General features: G+C 35.8%; 1 protein-coding gene across 5 annotated transcripts in view; it reads right to left on the bottom strand.

Moving 5' to 3' along the window:
- Window positions 1-21,450, bottom strand: part of slo (calcium-activated potassium channel slo) — an 880,402-nt gene that overhangs the window by 510,573 nt on the left and 348,379 nt on the right. For 4 of the 5 annotated variants that reach the window (XM_090404400.1, XM_090404399.1, XM_090404401.1 and 1 more), the window contains one exon: window positions 4,336-4,389. The exons of the other annotated variant lie outside the window; for it this stretch is intronic. In XM_090404400.1, the coding sequence (XP_090260526.1) occupies window positions 4,336-4,389 (54 nt within the window). The remainder of the gene's footprint in view (window positions 1-4,335; window positions 4,390-21,450) is intronic. 5 annotated transcript variants of the gene reach the window in all.

Raw genomic sequence — 21,450 nt, 5'->3', positions numbered from 1 at the left:
CATCCCTGGAAATTACAAAAGGAATCTGTGAGCAAGAGGGTGAGGAGTGGTTTCTTTGCATGGAGGGTGGTTGAACCATGGAATGCATTGCGCGATGGAGTGGTGAGAGCGAGAACAGTCAATGAGTTTAAGGAGTGGTATGATAGACTTTGTGTTTCTTATGGGGGGGGGGAACCTCCCCTCGATGAGTCTTAATAGGCTTTGTTTTTCTTAGGAAGGACCTCCAACGATGAGTCTTTTGACCCCATGGAGGCCTGAATAATAATAATAATAATAATAATAATAATAATAATAATAATAATAACATCAGTAATAATAATAATAAGAAGAAGAAGATGCAGAAGACACAAAAATTAATGAGAGTGAATTTGTGACTTGCACCCACACAGTGATGTGGATTGATCATACAGTAGTGTCCAAAAGCTATTAAAGACTACATTTTTATCTGTATATGAAAAAATGTTCATGACTACATTTTATGTAGTCATGAAAATTTTTTGTGGAGAAAAAAATGTGTGGAGAGACATTTCACTATGGAATAAGTCCACAATGAAATGCGATGCAACTCATCGTTTAATAATAAAGCAAAACACATGTGGTTTACTATTATTACCATTATTAACATCAGATGTCAATGGAGTCAAACGACTCATCGCAGGAAGCAAACAGTGTTACACACAAAACACATCAAATTGTGTCATAAACTCATTCAATGTATCTGCATTCACTTCACCACAATATCAGGCAATGCATTCCACTCATCAAGCACTCTCCATGCAAAGAACCTGCTCCTTATGCTACTGCTCACACCCTCCTTATACAGTTTCCAGTAATTTTCCCCTTCTTCCATTCTGCAAAAAATTTCTTTTCCATCTTATGATGCCTCGAAGGTGCATTCTTCTTCCAGATTTCATGCTTAATTCCCTCACTCATCCATTTTACACCTGCCTTATTCAGCCTTTTGACCTTTGAAATACATTCACACGTTGATGCTTTTGTGTATGTGTTTCTTTGTCAGTTCCCAAGCAGTATTTGCAATTACTTCCTCTGATGAAATGATCAGATCTAAAACTCTTCTTCTTTGAGTGCCATTCTTTACATACTGCCTGAGATAGATGGCTCTCATGAACTCGAGAAATTCATTTTCCTTATTCCCAAATGCTAACTCTTTGTTCCAATCTATACCACTATAATTAAAATCACCTATAATAATCAGCCTTTCCTTGTTCACTAACACAGCTTATACATGTCTTCTGATTGATTCAGGAATACAAGAATATACAGGGAGATGAAATAGCAAGTAATCTCCATCTAGTTTCAAGATGTATAAAAATAAGTGCCATACTGAAATGAAAATTATATGAAAATAAAAAATCCTTAAAAGTTGAGCAGTTTTCAAATATAAACTATAGACCCAAATATTCAAATATTATTGGGGAAAAAAACTGAAGCAGTTCAAATATCAGAACAAAACTTGAAAAGAATATGAGAAAAACAAGAAAATTATGCCATTCTTTAAGAATCTTAGAAAATGACAAAATTTTGAAGAAAGAACGAACTGAGTGCTTCAATAAGGATAACATGTGGTAAATTTTTTAAGAGAAAAATCAAAGCATCACAGTAGAATCAAGAAATTAAAGAGGCATTACTGAAAAAGAAGGAATGAAATTGTGAGTTCCTTACTAAGAAATCAATATATACTCAGAGAAAAAGAAATTAAGAAACCTAAATGTTATTTGTAAAAACAGCCGTGAAAAGACTTTGGGAATTATTATAATTATTATTCAGAATGCCGAGATTATTTCAATTATTTCGAAAATACCGAGAATGTATTTCCACAAGCTCTCTGGTCAACCCACGAAACTTTCATAGTTTGTACATTCAGCTTTGAAATAATGCTGGATCTAATATCCACTTTGCTTATGTAATTTTGCATCTCCAAACTGAAGCCTTTTGGCTCTTTATTTTAGTAATGATTTTTATGCACTGACCGAGAGTTGGCTTACGAAAAGCATATTTCTTTGACATTTCAAGTTCCATAGTACAACAAGAGTTTTTGCTCTCTTAAGGTTTCTGCCTTAGGAGAGTTCTTGAGCATCCAGTGATTAGTGTTTTCTATGCTGGCCTCTATCAGGGCAGTGTCAGTGCTTTCCCCTGGAATATACGTTGTTCTGCTCAGTGGTAGGGTGAGCCTGTCACTTTGAGTAGAACCACCACTGAATTAAATGATCTGCTGGGTCACTCATTGAGTTTAGAGTGATCTGGGAGGATTGCCTAGTTTTGAAGAGAACCAACCCAGTTCGAAGCAGCTGTTAGGCCAGTGAAACCTTATCAAAATTGACTAATAAAAGGCAAACACATAGACACTTGGGCAGTGCCTATGTCTTTTAAGTAGTCCACACTAAGGCAACTCGTGAATGCAGAAAATGTATTCCCGCAAGCTCTCTGGCCAACTCATGAAACTTTCATAGTTTCTACATTTGGCTTTGAAATAATGCTGGATCTAATATTCACTCTCCTTATGTAATTATTATTATTATTATAATACAATGCAGCCACTATCAAAATAAGCGACTATATTGCACTATCAAAATAGCCACTTATCTCCATGGAATCAGTGACTCATTGTGGGAGGTACACACTATTGCACACAATGCTCATCCAACTATGCCTTAAAATGATTCAATGTGTCTACATTCACAACACACTCAGGCAATGCATTCCATCAACCACTCTCCATGCAAACTTGCTTCTCACTACATTGCTCACAGTGGAGTGAGAAGCAGGAAACCAGTGATGGCATCTTCTTCTACCCCCCTCTCATTCTATGAAAACTCTCTTCCATGTCAACCTGATAACAACCCTTGACTAGCTCATGTGCCTCAATCATATCTTTCCCTTCCTCTTATTCACAAGGCTTTGCAATTTACATTCTCTCAATCTGTCCTCGTACTCCACATTCCAAAAACACTGACAACCTTTGTGAATCCTCTCTAGACCCTTTCCAACATATCCTCATCACCATGAAAACCAGACAACTAGATCTGTGCACAATAATCCATATGAGTTCTGGACATGGTCCTTTTTCAAACCACTTCAGGCCCACAGTAAGTGAAGTAGTGGTCTCAAACCAGTGGTGGAATTCATCTCCCACCTAATGACAATCACAAACATCCATGCCCATGGTGGATTGGTGGAAGAGCAGATATGCTAATGACTCAGCCAACCAGGAGGGCAAGATATTTAAGATCTCCTATTACTCAAACAGAAAAATTCAAATAATCTACTCTTTAAAAAGTTAAATCACAGCATTATGTAGTAAACTTAATATAAAGAAAGAAAAAATACAGTAAAAAATTTATACTGATAAGCAAATAAAAATCCTTTGAATCTCTTGTAAAATGTAAAATGTCACTAAAATAATGGCAGATTGATTTATGTGAAGGAGTGACATTTATTTATTTTAAAAGAACCTTTTAATTTTGAATTCTGATCCTTCACTGTATTCTAATTTTTATCTGATACTTTTTGCTTATCTTTACATTTTCTGTTTCTTATTGTATTTTATAAACCAGCTTGATTTTTCCTGAAATAAATTAATCTGAAGATTTGTAGTGGATACTGAATGGTTTAAAAATGCAGTGCAACTCATAACAAACCCACCCACATTGAGATTGCACTAAATTGAAGGTTGTGTTGATATTACATGAAAGAGGAAGAAACAGTTAAACATTATCTTACCATTATGCATATAGTAAAAATATCCATGTTTATATACTTCTTAGTTTGGACTGTCAACTGTGTTATGTGATACAACACAAAAGTGCATGCACGCACACATATAGCAGTCTACAATACATACAGTATTTCCATATGAGCCATTATGATGTGAAGCATGCCATGCTCTAACTAGCTAAAGCTACATGCTAAATTTGATTCGCCATTTGAAAGTGGCGAATGCAACTAAAGCACTGGACAAGCTGCACTTTAAATTATGAGTAATGAAATTAATAAAAATGTTTTCACTCAAGCATGAAAGGCAATTTATACAATCTTAGTGTGAATTACTGCTTAGTGAAATAATATGCAGTGAGGCAATTATTTAATTTTTAATTTCATACTGCTTATTTCATTAGGCATTGCAACTATAAGATATATAAATATATGTATATATAGATAGCAATATATACTATTTAATACACATGACAAAGCAAAACATATACATCATGCTAGTCACTTTTTGTGCCAAAACATTTCTTGCTAATGAAGTTAATGCTGGGGGGGAACACAGGGATAAAGTGACATGAATATTTTACTCTAAGAAGAGGCACGTACTTGTCCTACCACCCACAACTTGTACAGCTCTGACGCCTTTCCTAAATAGTGCAACTGCAGCAAAGTAGAATAAAGATAAGTTAGTTACTTGCACAGCAAGGTCTATTGACTTTACCTACATCATTTCCTGTTTTTATATATAACAAATAATGGAAACTGAAGTTTGCATACATGAATAGGATTTGTCATAATGAATAAGATCATGACCTTTGCATTGTTATAAGAGTGAAGAGCAAGACAAGTTGCACATTGTTAACAGCAGCATTTAAAATTTATTTTAATAATATATATTTTATCTATATACTTTATACAGTGCACAAACATTAAAATAATTTATTAAAACAATGAACAAAGTTTAAAAAAGAAAGATTATATGTTTTATGCTAACAATTTCATTTATTAATAATATACAATACAAAAATTCATTGAAATGAAGCTGCTTTGATAATCTAAAACTTACACACAAGCATACATTCTAAATGAATGTAAGAGAAAATAAAATTGGGAAAGGATCTGGTACAGAGAATGTCATAGTTTGCTGACAAAATAAATCATGATTAGTGATGATAATAAAAGACCATTAACCTATTATGATCATTAGTTTTTCCATATTGAAGATAATTAATGTTAGCAATACTAAAATACATAAAAATATGCTAATATGCTGAATAGGAATCATTGCTGAAAAAAAGTCTGTACTGTGTATAAAAATCCTTCTGAATATAAATCTGAAATATGCACTTTCTGTATATATATATAAATAGAATGAGGAAATGGAACGTGTTTTGATACATATATACACAGTTTATGCTTTGATTATTGAGCAGTTATTAATGTATATTAGTAACTGATTTCTCTCTCTCTCTCCTATCACTCTCTCCCTCACACATTCTTATTTTATTTCAACTTCTAATCATTAATAGCAACTGCTAATGGAAAGTGTGTATCATAGCTTCTTAGTCTTTAAAATGATCTCCCATTCTAAAGTTACTGAGTAAAAGGCTAAAGAGACCAAACATTTTATATATATTTTCATCAATATAACATACCAATGAATTATGAAACTACAAAGCTTGAAATAAAAAAATAACTTCATTAATTGTCATCAGATATTTTGTTATTTATATTAATGGCATCATTAGTGTTAAAATATGCAGCTAACTAGAAATAAATACATTACATCACAAATAAGCACATAAGCAAACGTGCAGTCCTAGCGTGGCTGCATGCTCGTAATTAAGTTTAACAGAATGAAAACAGAATAAAGAAATAATTAAACAAGGTTAATAGTTACAATATTTCTTCTCTGTGACAGAGATACTTGGGATACAATATAAAAATTACAAAATCACACATTGCTTGAGTGTTTTTGTATGTGTTATTACAATTTTTATATTGTATCACAGAAGATATTGCTGTGACAAAGACAAAACATTGGCACTATTAAAGCTGTATTTAATTATTTCTCTGCCACTTTCATTCTATTAATTCTAATTATAAACTTAAACCAGCACGTCTTAATGCAAGTATACTGCATGCTTTTTTCTTTTTGCTAGTGAATTGCAAAAAAACTTGGTGATTTGAGTGGAAATACTCTGTCCAGATCCTCGAGATTTTAGAGCATAAGTTTTTATTTAAGTTGAGATAAGTTCGATGGCCTTAGGTATTGCTTAAAATCTCTTAAATTCTATTTTTGGATTAGGAATGTGATTAGCAAGAATGAAATTTCAGTAGCCAATCCTTGATACTAAATCCTTAAAGTAGTTTAAATGCAAAAGAATTTTAAACTGTCTTGAACAGGAGAAACATGTACTATGGGTTCAGAAAACTAATTCTGATAAAATAGCTGTTTTCTCAGTTTAATGAAGAAACCATTCCAAAGACAAGGTCTAAGGACTTCAACTTTTATACTGCAAAAAAGATCTACTATCATCACTTCCATCATATTATAAATGGGACCTAAAAGAATGCTGGATCTAGTAACAGCATCAAAGAATTTTGCAATAACTAAGGTAGCTACTAATTTACCCTTAAGTGGGAAGAGTAACCATGCAGTCTTAGTAACCTGAGAGGTGTCCAGGAATGTGGAGTTTTTGTTGTAGGGCAATATATGACAAAATCAGAAACAGACTTGGAGCACTAATATTACATCAGAAACTCTTGGGAAATGGTTGATTGTAGAAATTTTTGGACTGTATTCCCAGAGTCTAAAAGCTAAATTGTGCAGGAATTAAATGGATAATTACATCATTAAGCAGAAGCTATGTAAAAAATAAAATGCAGTGCAAGGAATAAAAAGAGAAATGTGATAAGCAAACTCATGAGCAGTAAAATGCACAGGCAAGAAGAGCAATCAATATGGCAATGAAAGCAAAATCAGCTTACGAGAAAAAATTAGCTGAGTGGACCAAAGTAAATCACAGCAAGTTCTTTTGCTATGTAGTGGAATAAAAGAAGAATAATTACAGAAGAATATTTTAAAACATGCAGTGTTAGAAAAAAAAAATCACGGTAATTCCATACAAAGGTGGTTGTTCAATAGCATAACAGCATTAATACCATGGAGGGAACAGAAAATTGAGCAGAAAGAAGAAACTTTTAACATTGGAGTTGAAGACCTATAGATTGTATTCTATAAAAGATGCATAAAAGAGGAGACAGTTCTAAAGGATAGCAATTAATTAAAAGCAATGCATTCAACCATGGTTGAATGAATGAAGAGAGAAAAAAAGTATTTTGTTAGTTTGGAGTATAAGCAGTGTTGTATAGCTACTGCAATGTGTTTTAATTGGTTTACAAGGAAGTTGGAGGAATCACCAGTGCCCAATTCTAATGAACAGTGACTACTGAAACATTTATAGAAAATGCAAGAGGAAGAAACTGATGTCTATATTTCAGAAAATGAAGAGAAATAATGAGAAATGGGTCATTAATCAACCTAATTGCTCTCTTCTCTACTGAGTCAAGTATTTTTTAGGGAGCTCTATAGGAAGAAATCTAAACAGCATTCTATGGTTGGGAGATATGTTGGAGAGGTGATATCATGAGATCCAAGAAGACTTAATTTCTGGGATATTGGTGAACAATAATATCACCTCACCAGCATCCCAAGTCATCCTCACCATTTTATATGAAGCGTGACAAGGGATTAAAATTATTCCAAGAAGTGAAATCTCATATTCAACACTCTTCACAAAATATTGCTTCTAACTCCTTTGTTGACACTCTCTATACAGATTCCAGGAATGATCTCTTGTGGAATTTATGAAATACTATTCTCTGAAAAACCTTGTCAATGTTAATCTGATAAGAATCCCTTACCAACTTATATGTCTCTACCATATCATCCCTTCCTCCTATTCACTAGACTCTATAAATTCCATCCTTTTTTTTTTAATGTTCCATCAACTTTTCTTAATACTTGACATTCCAGAGATCAGAAATTACCTTACTCAATCGTCTCCGGACCCTTTCCAATACCTCCTCATCCTTTTGAAAATCAGATAACCAAATCTGTATACAGTAATCCATATGTAGCCAATCAAGGCCTTATACAATGGAACCAAAATCTCCTTACCTCTACAAGTCAGTGTCCTCTGCATAATCATTATTACTATTATTATTAATTATTATTACACAGGTATGTCCATCCTTCCACTCCTTCAGAACTTGATCCAATGTAAGACCCATATTAAACAACTCCCTGATACATTCTCTCAAAACATGTGGCAATATATCATCAAATCCCACACCCTTATTAACATTTAAGTTTCCCAATTCCTCATATACCTCTTGTTCACTTACAGTGACTCTCTCCTCCTCCTCTTCCATTGCTCTCCAACTTTGCATGATATCAAATTCACAAGGATGAAACACATTAGGAACTGCTCGTTTAATATCTCAACTATATCATTTGCAGCAGTTATCCATTTACCATTTTCTTCAACCAATGTCATCCTTCCATAATAATTCTTTTTTCTTCTGGCTACATATTGAAAGAACTGCCTAGGGAATTTTAACTTTGTTAGCTAACTGCTGCTCATATTTCACTTTTGCCACCCTTACCAACCAAGTCATCCTCCTTGCCTGTTCTTTGCACTCCTCATTAAACCGATTATTACCACTCCTTTTGTGTTGCCTCTATAATGCCTTCTTACTCTGTGCAAAGCTTAATCTCATCTTTGCATTCATCCATTTCACAGTTTTATTATGTAACCTTCTGAGCCTTGAAATAGATTTGGACACTGCTTCTACTAGATAGGTTTTAATCCTTTATCCAAGTGTAAGCAAACAAATTTGTGTCTGAACTATTTTCAGGACTAGGACAACTGGGGATAATGACTTCACATCACTTGCCTTAGTATCCCATAATGCAAAGCATATCTCCTGGTGGCATGTATAATGCTATGCATTATGAGAAGGGTCACTACCAGACCAGTTTCAACGTTTATTGAGGTCTCGTCAGTGGGAGCCAGACCCAAAGGTGATACTAAGGTTGAAGTAATGCAGGTAGTCAAAAGGTGTGACACCTTTTGGCTACTCATATAAGAAATTATGATTTCTGCCTTACTTCAACCTTAGTATCACCTCTGGGTCTAGCTCTGACTGATGAGACCTCAATAAAGGTCGAACCAAATAGTGATCCTTCCCATAATGCATAGCATTATACATGTCCGCAAGGAGATGTGCTTTGCATTACTAAGGTAAGTGATGTTAAGTCATTAGCTTCTTTATAGGAGTTGCCTCAGTCCTGAAAACAGTTCAGGTGCAAACTTGTTTGCTTACACTTGAATAGAGGATTAGACCAAATATATTATATAATTTCTTTGTATCTTTAATTTATAGTATAACCAAGTGGAAAAACTTCAACCAACTTCTGTTTACATATTGCCTGAGGTTGTTGTCCCTCAAAAACTTTAATTTTCTTTACTTACAGATGCTAACTCACTATCTCAATCTGTACGGCTATAATTAAACAACCCAAATCATCATCCTTTTTCCTTGGCTAATTTGCTTATACATTTCATAGCCACTACTCTTCACGTTATCAGCTCTACAGCAACATCCAACTATTTTATTCTATTCACAACTATTGACCATTGCACTGTCTCAAAACCACTGCCTCTGTTTGTCCCTTGCATCTCTAATCTGCATGGGCATAGCTTCATTTCTTTCACCAACAGTGCTCAACCTCTCTTTTTATCTTTTCTATCTTAAGGAAAAAATCACACTCTTCCATTTCTAATCCTGAAATGATGTCATCCTCATCCAACGATGTCTCACTTTATTGAACAATTTTAAGTGAATAAACTCAATGAATGCAACATTTTCATTTCCCTTGATTATATAGAGAAACCTGTGGAGAATTCATGACTAAATTTAACACACGTGAACCACAATAGTAGGTTTTTTATTATGTAAATATTTCGTCCTAGGTATCTTAGGACATCATCAGTACAGTAGAACAATACTAGGAATGACACAAAGGATAGAGTGCGTATGTACAATGGAATCCAAATCAAATGCAGCAGCACGTTGCGGCCTGAACTTAAATTAGATTAAATTGAAATAAATAAATTTAATTTAATTAAAATTAAATTACAATTAAGTTATTTTTACACAATTTTGTATGATAATTTCCCATACTTTAGGGATGGAAAGAACATCATTGCGGTTTAGATTTGGTCTGTGAAGTAGGGCTTCAGCACTTTCTTTATATAAGCGTTCATATTTATATGAAGATCTGTGTAGGAGTTTTCTCTTTTCCCAGTGGGTCTTGTGGTTTGGGTTTTCAACTCCGTGTTGAGTGAGGCCTGATTTTTGCGGTTTGATGAGGCGGATATGGTCTTGATGTTCCGAAATGCGTTTAAAAACTGATCTGCCTGTTTGTCCATAATAGGAGAGTTTACAGGAGCATGGAACCTCGTATACACTCTATACGAGGTTCCATGCTCTCGTATACCTCGTATACGTTGGGCAGTAAATTGAGTTGGTGTAGATGATGATTGTAGTTGGAGCATTGGGTGGAGACAGAGTTGTAGAGTAGGTGCCCTCCCTCGATGAGTCTTTGGACTCCCTGGAGGTGTCTAATAATAATAATAATAATAATAATACACCAGGTAGTAGCATAGGTGAAAGTTTGTCTTTGGGCAAAGGTAACAAGTTGTGAATCTGGTTGATAGGTTTGTAAGTGGCAGCAAGATTGTATTTCTTCATAATTTTGCTGCCACCTACAAACTGTTCGGAGATGCCTTCGATATAAGGTATGGGAATCCTATGGGCTTGTTCTTGTCTAGGTTGATGTGTAGAGAAGTTGCTGATGATTTCTTGAGTTGGTTTGAGATTATATCCATTTAGAGTGGCTGTGTTTTTGATTATTTCCAATTCTTGTTTTAGAGAATCCTTGGAGGAGCAAAATCTGTGTGCTCTGGTTACCAATGATTTAATGATGCCAAATTTTTGAGAGGGATGGTGAGCAGAAGTATGGTGAATGTAGCGACCTGAAAATGTCGGCTTATGATAGACAGAGGTGGAGATGGAATCATCTTCTTTTCTTTTGATGTGTAAATCCAGAAAGGGGATGCCCTGTGGGGATTCTTTTTCTAACGTAAATTTGATGCATGGATGAAGAAGGTTGATTTTATCTAAAAACTGAAGTAGCTCTTGTTTGGAATGACTCCAGATTTAAGTTCAGGCCACAACACGCCACGACACACAATTTGGATTCCATTGTACATACGTGCCCTATCCTGATGATGTTCTAAGATACCTAGGACAAAATATTTATGTAATAAAAAACCTACTACTGTGGTTCACGTGTGTTAAATTTAGTCTTCATTTCCCTTGTTTCTAATATGTCTAGCATTCATATATAAAAATAGTTTAATTCTGGATCTATAACAAGTCTCACTGATACCATTTATTAGATGTTGCTTCTCCATGCCATTCCTCTTACTCTCATTATTCATCCCAGTATCCTCTTCAAACCCAACTGCTTCTCCTACACCCCAGAACATCCTTTTCCTTTTTTGGCTACTTACACTTTCACTTTCTCTTTGGACATCGATCTCACACTGTATTCCCCAGTTCACCTCCTGACTCCTCTGTCTATCTTGCACACTTGTTCTCCCATTCTTTACACTTGCTACCCATTCATAAGCATGGCTTCAATCTCTCCTTTCTTACTCTTCTGCTTTTCAACATCACTTCTTACTTGTTCAGATCCATTATCTGTACTCATTACTCTCCAACAGATGACTCACATCTCAAATGCAGTCCATTACTCATCTACAGTTTCATGTATTATCCTTCAAACTCCTCCTATATACTCACATTCACATTATTCACAAAATACTTTCTTTTCTGATTCACACATTTCCACTAACATATTATTCATAATGCTTGCTCTCCACCTCAACTCAGCACTGTCATACCTCTGTAGTCATGTAGACTACCTTTTCTACCACACCATTTTTTTTTTATTTTTATCAACAACCTCCTTAATGTCCAGTTTTACATTATCCTTGTTTCCAGTCAAGACATTTGTTCCTATCACTACTATCAAGGTCACAGAGATCGTCTCACTTGACATTCTTATAATACCACACAACACTTGTAGAAAGCTGCTGTGTGAATGTTGCTGGATGGGAGAAATAATCATTAGACTGTGGTCTGAACTGCCTAGAAGACAGGCATCATCTACAATATTGAGGTAAATATCTAGAATGGTTAAAGAGTGGTTAGCATTATCTGGTATTCTGGTAAGTTCCTGAACAATTTATATGAAATCACTAGTTATAACATATGCATTACCATCTCTATCTGCTAAATCAATGCAGTTGGGATAAATATGGAGTTACAAACAATAACATCTCTAAGAAAGATGACTTCACTATCAGAAGAAGAAGTCGGACAGGAGAAAATGAACATTTCAAGGCAAGGAAATCAAAAAGTTCAGAATGGTTGCTGAATGTTTATATACAAATTCCACCTTTGAAACAAAAAGACTCCAAGAGTGCATAAATATAAAACAAATGAATAAGCTGATGTTTGAGTTCATGTTAAGAAAGTATGAATGACTTTGAAGACTAGTGATGGAAATGAATGTTTCCATGGTTATTGTGCATGCTGAGATATAACTGGAAGGAACATAAAATATACAGTAATGAATTCTTTACTAAAATATCCAGGGACGAATGCTGGTCTTGAAATTCATGCTTGCTCTTGTTATCATTCAGGGATTTAGAGTTGTGATTGAAGTCTGATTAGCGGAATAATGAATTACTGACTATTTAAAACTATATACAGGTAACCCTCGTATAACGCGGTACTTATACAACGTGGATTCGATATAACGCTGTCTAAATTGTAGTAACCCTTGTTGAGTGCAGTACTTATACAATGCGGTTTCGATATAAGATGTCTACAAACTGTAGTAACCCTTTATCTTTTCATATATTTTTCAACTCACGACTTAAAAATCAAATTTTATCTTTACTAAATTTGTGTCTGCTCGTATCGCGCATGTAGTTATAAGTAGCAAATTTATATTAGAGGAAGTACCCCATGCATGTACATCAATTGTTTACCATATAAAGTATTTATTGTTGAAAATTGTCTTCATTTACTGCCAGGAAAGCGCATTAAAAATCATAAGTGTGTTAATCTCAAGTTGAGCACTTTATTTTTTGGTGAGTTACATACAATATGTAATGCTTTTTTTTTATGTAAAAAAAATATTTTTATAGTAATGTCCATTTAGAGCGCTTTTGCAATATGGTTGAAAATGAAATTAGTGAATTAATTGATGGAGAAATAGATTTAAATGAGGAGGAACTGGTACAATTAATAGATGACATCGAACCAAATGGCGGGGAAAGTTCTGTTGAAGATTCTGATTGTGATGAATTCCGTTAAAGAATTCAGTTTAAAGAAATTAGCAGAAGGATTGGACTTGACAAGAAAGTTATTTTATGGATAATGATCTCCCAATGGAGCGCTCCGGAAAATTCATGAGATAATTGGATATTTGTTTAGCTCTGTATTATGAACTGAATAAAAAATTGCAGCACAGTGGTAAGCAAGATCTTATTACTGACTTCTTGATAACTAAACCAACCGAAGTATGCAATGAGAATTATACAAATGATGTCCAAGAGATTTCAAGTGATGACGACGTCTGGCCACTTGTAAATAAAGAACATATATGAAATGTTAGTTTTGAAGAGAGTGACGATGAATAAAATATACACTTTATTTTATTTTGCCTAAAACATTTATGTATTATGTGCAATGAAGTTTAGGTACAATTTATATTTTTTGATAATTTTATACTATGTATTTGTTTCATAGTTTATTTGTTTTCTTAACTTACACGAATTTCCTGAATTAAATAAAAATATTTTTTGTTGCATATGTCACTGTTTATATAATCTTAAAAAAAAAACATTTTGGAACCTAACCTTACTTTTTCTATGTGATTTGAGTCTTGCATAACGCAATTTATATAACCGCGGCATTTTTGTTGAACCTAACATCTGCAGTATATGAGGGTTACCTGTATTTAGAAAGTTAAGTACATTTGATTACACAAATACAACATTTATTTTACAAATGATATTCTATCTTTTTCAATTTAGCTACTTGAATACAAATTCTACCCTACAGTTCTTCTTTATGAACTGGTCAATAACATCATCATAAAAAGTTGTTGTAACTTAATTTTCCTAAGCAACATACACACTTGTAAAGGCTGGCTGAAGCTCACTGGCTAGAGCTATGTTGACTGCGTATGGCCTGTGTTTAAGACGACATGAAGGGAGCAGAAATAGTTATGCTCGTGCATTAAATCACAGTGCCGCAGTGAGGACCTGGAAGCACATATAACCGAGTCACCAAGATAGCTATAACTAGATGAGAAAGCATCAGCCTTCGATAAACAACGCAAAGCTCAATTATTGCTGCGCAAGCTTAAGACATCTTCTGTCTACAAAAAAAAGCCTAAATGGAATGCTTATAAATGCATGCATTTATTAACAAATAAATATTACTTCTTTCTCAATTAATGAGCTTGTGCAGCAAGCATAGCAAGCATGGAGAATTTGCCACTGAAAATATCAAATTTCCTATAAGATAAGAGGAAAGGTCAATAATATTTTCAAACACAAAGAAGTTCAAGAGCATACAAGAATAAGAGTTTATAAAGTTTTGGCAATATCTTCTCTATTGTACAGAAGTGAATTAAAGACAATAAAAACTGCAAAAGAAAAAGTAATAGAAACAATGGAGAAATGAAATTTCTACAAAAAAATTCCTACCAGCAAGCTATACTCTCTGGGACAAAAAAAAAAAAAAAAAAAAAAAAAAAAAAAAAAAAAAAGCAGAGATATGTATAAAGAACTAAAAAGAGACTCAGTACTGGACAAATTAACAAATATCCAAATCAAAAGAGGTGGAGTGAACTTTTTTGGGTATTTGGAAGGACACAGAAATCAAGGATGACCAAGGTAAAGATGGAATGAGACTGGAATAGGGCACTGGGCCTAAATCCCTGAGATAATGCATATAGAGAATTTCATCCAATTTCTCTGCAAAGCCTCGATGTTTATTTGCCACCAGCACATACATAAATAGCACTACTGTAAACTACCTGTAGACTCTGGCAAAAAAAGGGGCAGCAAGATGGACTTTGTTACCAGAGACAGTCATAAGTGCCGGTGAATGAGTTTCAGGAGATGATACATCTGATAGATATGAATCTAGACTCCAGAATAATAACAATAATAATAATAAAATATCATAATGGCACCCTCTGAAACACTTGGCCCTATATAAGGACAGAAGGAAAGATAAGTGCAGACGTATGGAAGTTGGCCTGTAGTTTTGCTGTTAAAAAATAAATATATAAAAGAAGCTAACACTCTACTTTCAGACAATCTAACAAGATCTCTGCATCTGTCAAAATTACACTTCTCTTATAACAGAAGTGTACATTATACTATGTATTATGGGGAACTTCAACAAAGGGAACACAGATTGGGAGGAAAGGATACATGGCTAGATAGAGATGGAATTTATGCATTACAAGAATGCTGCATCTGGTGATATCATCAAACGATACTTCTGATGATATCACCAGATGATCAAGCAGTCTTGTTAAGAAAGAGTTTATGTGGAAGCAAAAAAAAAAAAAAAACTGATGATTATGACAGACTTAAGAGACAGATAGAACAGAGCCATGGCATAAAAGCTACAAGGAAAGAATGTCAATAGTGCATGGGAAGTAGTGAGGAATTGTTTTAGGAAAGCAGTATCAAAATGCCCATCCAGGAGGAAGATAAACAAAGGAGTAGTTAAATGGCTGAGTAGCAACATAAAGCAGGAGCTGCAACAGTAGAAAACATTGTGGATGAAATGTGGAAGTTTAGGAGATGGTTTTGTATGGGAGAGTGAATTTAGATTAAGAGTGACTGACCTGCAGAGGGAGATAGATGAGTTGAAAGAGGAGGTGGAATGTCTAGTGAATGAGAGCAGAAGTATGAAAGATAAGATTAGGAGAATGGAAGAGATAAATGCAAGGCGAATCAGAGTAGGAGAGAGAGAGAATTTAAGGAGTATGAGTGAGAGGTATGGGGGTGCTAGAAGAGGAGAGAATGGAAACAGTAGAAGAGAGGGAATGAGAGAGAGGTATGGGAATGCTAGCAGACGAGAGGATGGAAACAGTAGGAGAGACGGAATGAGAGAGAGATATGGAAGTGCTAGAAGAGGAGAGAATGGAAACGGTAGGAGAGATGGAATGAGAGAGAGGTATGGGAATGCTAGAAGACGAGCGGATGGAAACAGTAGTAGGAGAGACAGAATGAGAGAGGGATATGGAAGTGCTAGAAGTGGAGAAAATGGAAACAGTAGGAGAGAGGATGTGAGAGGGATGTATGGGAGTGCTAGAAGAGGAGAGAATGGAAACAGTAGAAGAGAGAGGTATGGGAATGAAAGAAGAGGAGAGAATGGAAACAATAGGAGCGAGGGAATGGTAAGAGGTATAATGTATGGCGACTCAATGATCCGTGGTGTTCAAGATAGGATGCGTGAGGAGTGTTTGCCAGGAGGAATAACAGAAAGGGTGGCTATGGCAATTAAGAGAGGTGAAAGGGTGGATGAGATGATTGTGATGGTAGGAACGAATGACTTGAGTGGTAATGTAAGTCGGGCAGCGAGAGATATGAGATTTTTGCTTGAGACTGTACGGAAGAAGACAGAGAGAGGAAAAATAGTGTGCGTGTTGCCTAGGTATGATAATGATGAGCTGAGCAGAAGAGCGGTGATATAGAATGGCATAATAGCGAGAATGTGTGACAAGAGAGGACTGGTATATGTGGATGCTTGGAGTGCGTTTGAGGAAAGAGAGGAGTTGTATGCGAGAGACCGTTTACATTTGAATGAGGAAGGACGTAGGCATCTGGAGAGATTGCTGTTCTGAACGAGTCAGTGTGTCCCAGGGAGGATGATAGCTGGGGTGGCCTCTTGTGGGAATGGATACTTGGGAGAAGAGAGACAATGTCAGGTAACACTGAGCCCAGTGGAGTCTAGAAGGGATAAGGCTGGGTATAGAAACAATGGCATTTATATGCTGTATACTAATGCCAGGAGTATCCGGAATAAGGGAGAGGAATTGGTGGCACAGATAGCATCAGCCTGGCCAAAAATTATTGTGATCACTGAGACGTGGCTGACAGAAGGAGATATAAAAACAGGAATAGAAGTCGCTGGGTATAGCATTTTTCGTCAGGATAGGAGGGGAAAGCGTGGTGGTGGGGTGCTGCTTATGATAAGTGATGACCTATGTCCTCTAAGAGTGGAGAATTTGGAAGGAAGTGAGACAAATGATTTTGAGAGCGTATGGTGTGAGGTAGAGGTAGGCAAGACAGGATATTTAGTGGGGTGTTGCTACAGACCCAGGAGCACAGAGGATGGGGACCAGGAGATGTTTAGACAGCTAAGTTTGGCAAGTGCAAGAAGAATGATTGTTATGGGAGATTTTAACTTCAGTAGTATAAATTGGAGAGAGGAAGATGCATGTAACAATAGGGGAATGGAATTTCTAGACTTCTTGAGGGACAAATGTCTTAGGCAACATGTAACAGAGGGAACAAGAGGTTCAAAAATTTTGAATTTGGTTATAGCATCAGAAGAGTTGATAATAACTGAGTTGACGTCTCTCCCACCAGTTGGAGAGAGTGACCATATGGTGTTGACTTGGAAAATGAATAGACATGCAAGAGTATCAAAGAGACGGAAACTTATGTGGAATTATAAGGCAGGTGATTATAATAGTCTTAGACGTCAACTTCGGGAAGTTTCATGGAGGGAGGAATTGGACGGCCGGGATATCACCAGTGCGTGGGAAATTGTGAAAGAATATTTGTTATCAGCAATGGTAAGTTGTATACCACGAGTGAAGAAGAGGGCGCAATTTGGAGTAAAGTGGATGACAAACAACATTAAACAGGAACTGCATGCGAAAAAGAGGCTATGGAAGAGATATAAGAAGACAGGTGAAGAGAGGATGGGTGAAGAATATAAGACACAGGCCAGAAGAGTGACTCGTGTGGTAAGGAAAGCGAAACTGGAATATGAGAGGAGATTGGCCCTAAGATCCAAAGAAAATCCTAGGGAATTTTTTAGCTATGTGGCCAGTAGGAGGAGAAATGACTGTGGAAGAATGATATTGTGGGATAAAAATGGGAATAGAGTGACTGATGCAGAGGACATAGTGGAATTGTTCAATGAACACTTTATTGGAGTATTTCATCCTAGAGGAGAGGAGTCAGTTTTAATGCTAGAGGGATAGGACTGGTATGAGGTCTGGAGGTACAGGAGGAGAGTGTGTTTCAGATACTGAGTACTCTGGATGTCAGTAAAGCTGTGGGACAGGATGGTATTTCGCCACGAGTTCTGAGAGAATGTGCTAGCGAATTGACAATACCTTTAACGTGGCTTTACAATGAAAGTCTGGCTTTGGCAAAGGTGCCCAGGGAATGGAAGGAAGGTAAGATAGTGCCATTGCATAAGGGTGGTAACAGACTGGAAGTGTCTAATTATAGGCCAGTCTGTGTGTCATCAGTAGTTGTTAAGATCTTGGAGAAAGTAGTGAGGGACTGTGTACAGCATTGGGCAGATGAGGGTAATGTTATCTGTGAGAATCAACATGGATTTGTGAAAGGACGCTCTTGTTTTAGCAATATGCTAGCCTTTTATAATAAAGTTACAAGAGCATTAGATGAGGGAAAGGTATATACTGCCATTTTCCTAGACTTAGCAAAGGCATTTGACAGGGTGCCACATGATAAGCTGATATTTAAGTTGCAGCACATGGGTCTGGATGTCAGATTGGTCAACTGGATTCAGGATTGGCTGTCTGATAGGTATCAGAGAGTTGTGTATGGTGGAGCAGTTTCCAGGAGGCAGAGGGTTACAAGTGGGGTCCCACAGGGCTCAGTACTAGGACCTATATTGTTTAACCTTTATATCAATGACATAGCCAGTGGATAGCAGGGGGATATTCAGTTGTTTGCGGATGATGCGAAGCTGGGAAGGATTATTAGTAATAGCGCAGATGTGTTAGTCCTGCAAGAGGATTTAAATAAGCTAGATAGATGGGCAAATGAATGGGGTGTCAGTTTAATGCAGCCAAATGTAAGGTCTTGAGGTTTGGGAAACATCGATGGGATGCTGCATACTCTATGGGAGGAGTTATACTGGAGGAAGTAGGGGAGACAAGAGATCTGGGGTTGATGATTGATAGAAACCTGAAGTTTAGGGGACATATTGCAAAGGTGGTGAAGGTAACACAGAGGATTGCTGCTATTATGAGAAGGACACTGACCTGCAGAGATAAGAGGGTTATCATTCCGTTGTATAAGTCTCTGATCAGACCACACTTGGACTATTGTTCTCAGATTTGGTCCCCAGGATTTGAAGGGGATAAATTAACTGTGGAAAGGATACAAAGACGGATGACAAAGATGGTTTCAGGACTGTACAAGGATAGTTATGAGGATCGGCTGAGAGAATGTGGACTGCAGAGTTTGGTGGATAGAAGAAGGAGAGGTGATATGATTGAGACTTTTAAGCTGTTGGTTACAGGGTTGACACTGGGGAGTTCTTTCGCTTGGTTGATCAGCGGGAAGGAGTGATGACAAGAGGCCATCCCTGGAAGTTACGAAAGGAAACTGTGAGCAAGAGGGTAAGGAGTGGTTTCTTTGTGTGGAGGGTGGTTGAGCCGTGGAATGCATTGCCTGATGGAGTGGTGGGAGCGAGAACGGTCAGTGACTTTAAAGAGTGGTATGATAAACTTTGTGTTTCTCAGGGGGGGACCTCCCCTCGATGAGTCTTGACAGACTTATGTCTTAGGAAGGACCTCCCTCGACGAGTCTTTTGACTGCTTGGAGGCCTGAATAATAATAATAATAATAATAATAATAATAAAGAAAAAGTTGACTGACACCCTCATGAGCAATGCAAACAACAGGCAAGAATGATAAGTACCATAAGGAGGACTAAATCAGAATACGAGAAAAAAATTAGCAAGCAGGCTAAAGGAATCCTAGTTTTTTCACTGTGTACTGAGAAAGAGGACGAATGATATGGAAGGATAACCTTAATCAATGAGTTAGCAAGCAATTACTATGCACAGGTGCATTAGATAGATGAGGATTTTGAACTTGCTGATGTGACAAAGATTGATGTGAGAACTGAGGTTGAAAAATTGAATATGTTCACCATACTGAAAAATATCATTGTGAATACAGCAGTGAGCGTGGATGGCATATCACCCTATGTGCTATAAGAATATGTAAGAGAATTGGCAGTGCATCTGACAAAGTTGTTTCATATAAGTATCAGGTTTAACAAAGTTTCAAGGGAGTGGAGAGAGAGAGAGTAAGATAGTGCAATTATATAAAGGCAACTCCAAAACAAAAGTAGCAAATTATTACAGACCAATTAGTACCTAAGGGGTAGTGGTTAAGGTATTAAAGGAAATTCTAAAGACTGTTTTTGTTATGTGCAGGGCTCCAGAAATACACTCACCCACTTGATAGAGGTGAGTTATTAGATAAAAGTGGGGAGTGATTTTTCAGCCTTGTTCTAAATGCATTTAAAATATACTATTTTCTTTGCATAATTTACACTTTCTCTTTTCATTTTAAAATGTAATCTCATTTACTGTAAAGTTATTTGATCTCGGGTGACTGCCAGTGAATTCATTGAAGAAGTTTAATTTCCAGTGTTCCTTTTTAAAGAATCACAAAAACAGTTACAATTTTAATTGCCAGTTTCTCTAAAATCATAATGTAAAATAGTCATTCTCACTTTCTTTCATTCTTTTATCTCCTAAAGGAGATCTTATTCTTCTTTCTGTAAGAATGACTAGGACAAAATGAACAATCATTAAAACTCAATCTGCTATATCATCTTCCTCCAACAGCTTAGTCATCATTGTTGTAATATTCTTACTCCATGCATGCTCCACTGCACATCATGCTTTCATTTTTCATATCAGTCATGAAGTGAGAAAAATGAGCCACCATTATCAGTTATTGTTACGCCACTTTATTTGTAAACAGTAAATCTCGCACACTTCAAGAAAAAACAATGTTTTTCTTGAAGTATGTGAGAGTACATTTAAATTAAATTATAGTGATCATTTCCAATAAATAATTATAATAAAATCAATACATCATTTAGTTGAACATTATTAATCTTACACATATATACATTATGCTCAACATATGTAATAGACAGTGTATTCTTATTTAAAAACTGCTTTTCTCACAATACAATTTCATTGACAAAAGAAACTGATAATTATAAATACAAAAATTAGAAATTGGCACAATTCAATTAAATTTTAAATTTAATTGGAAAAATTTAATTAAGTTTGTAAGGGGAAGCCATAGTAAATAAATAAATGTAAATTTATTTATTTACCATGGTAAATTGTCTTAGCAGTTTACCCTGTTTCTATAACAGAGTAACAACAGAGTTAGATGAAGGAAATGCCTACAGTGTGATATTCTTGGGCTTTGCTAAAGCATTTGACAAGATACCACATGATAA

The sequence above is a fragment of the Typopeltis vanoorti genome, chromosome 14, assembly GCF_054136105.1.
Source record: "Typopeltis vanoorti isolate ZY-2024b chromosome 14, IOZ_Tvanoo_1.0, whole genome shotgun sequence".
NCBI classification, from domain to species: domain Eukaryota; kingdom Metazoa; phylum Arthropoda; class Arachnida; order Uropygi; family Thelyphonidae; genus Typopeltis; species Typopeltis vanoorti.
This window is presented reverse-complemented; position numbering and strand designations above follow the sequence as displayed.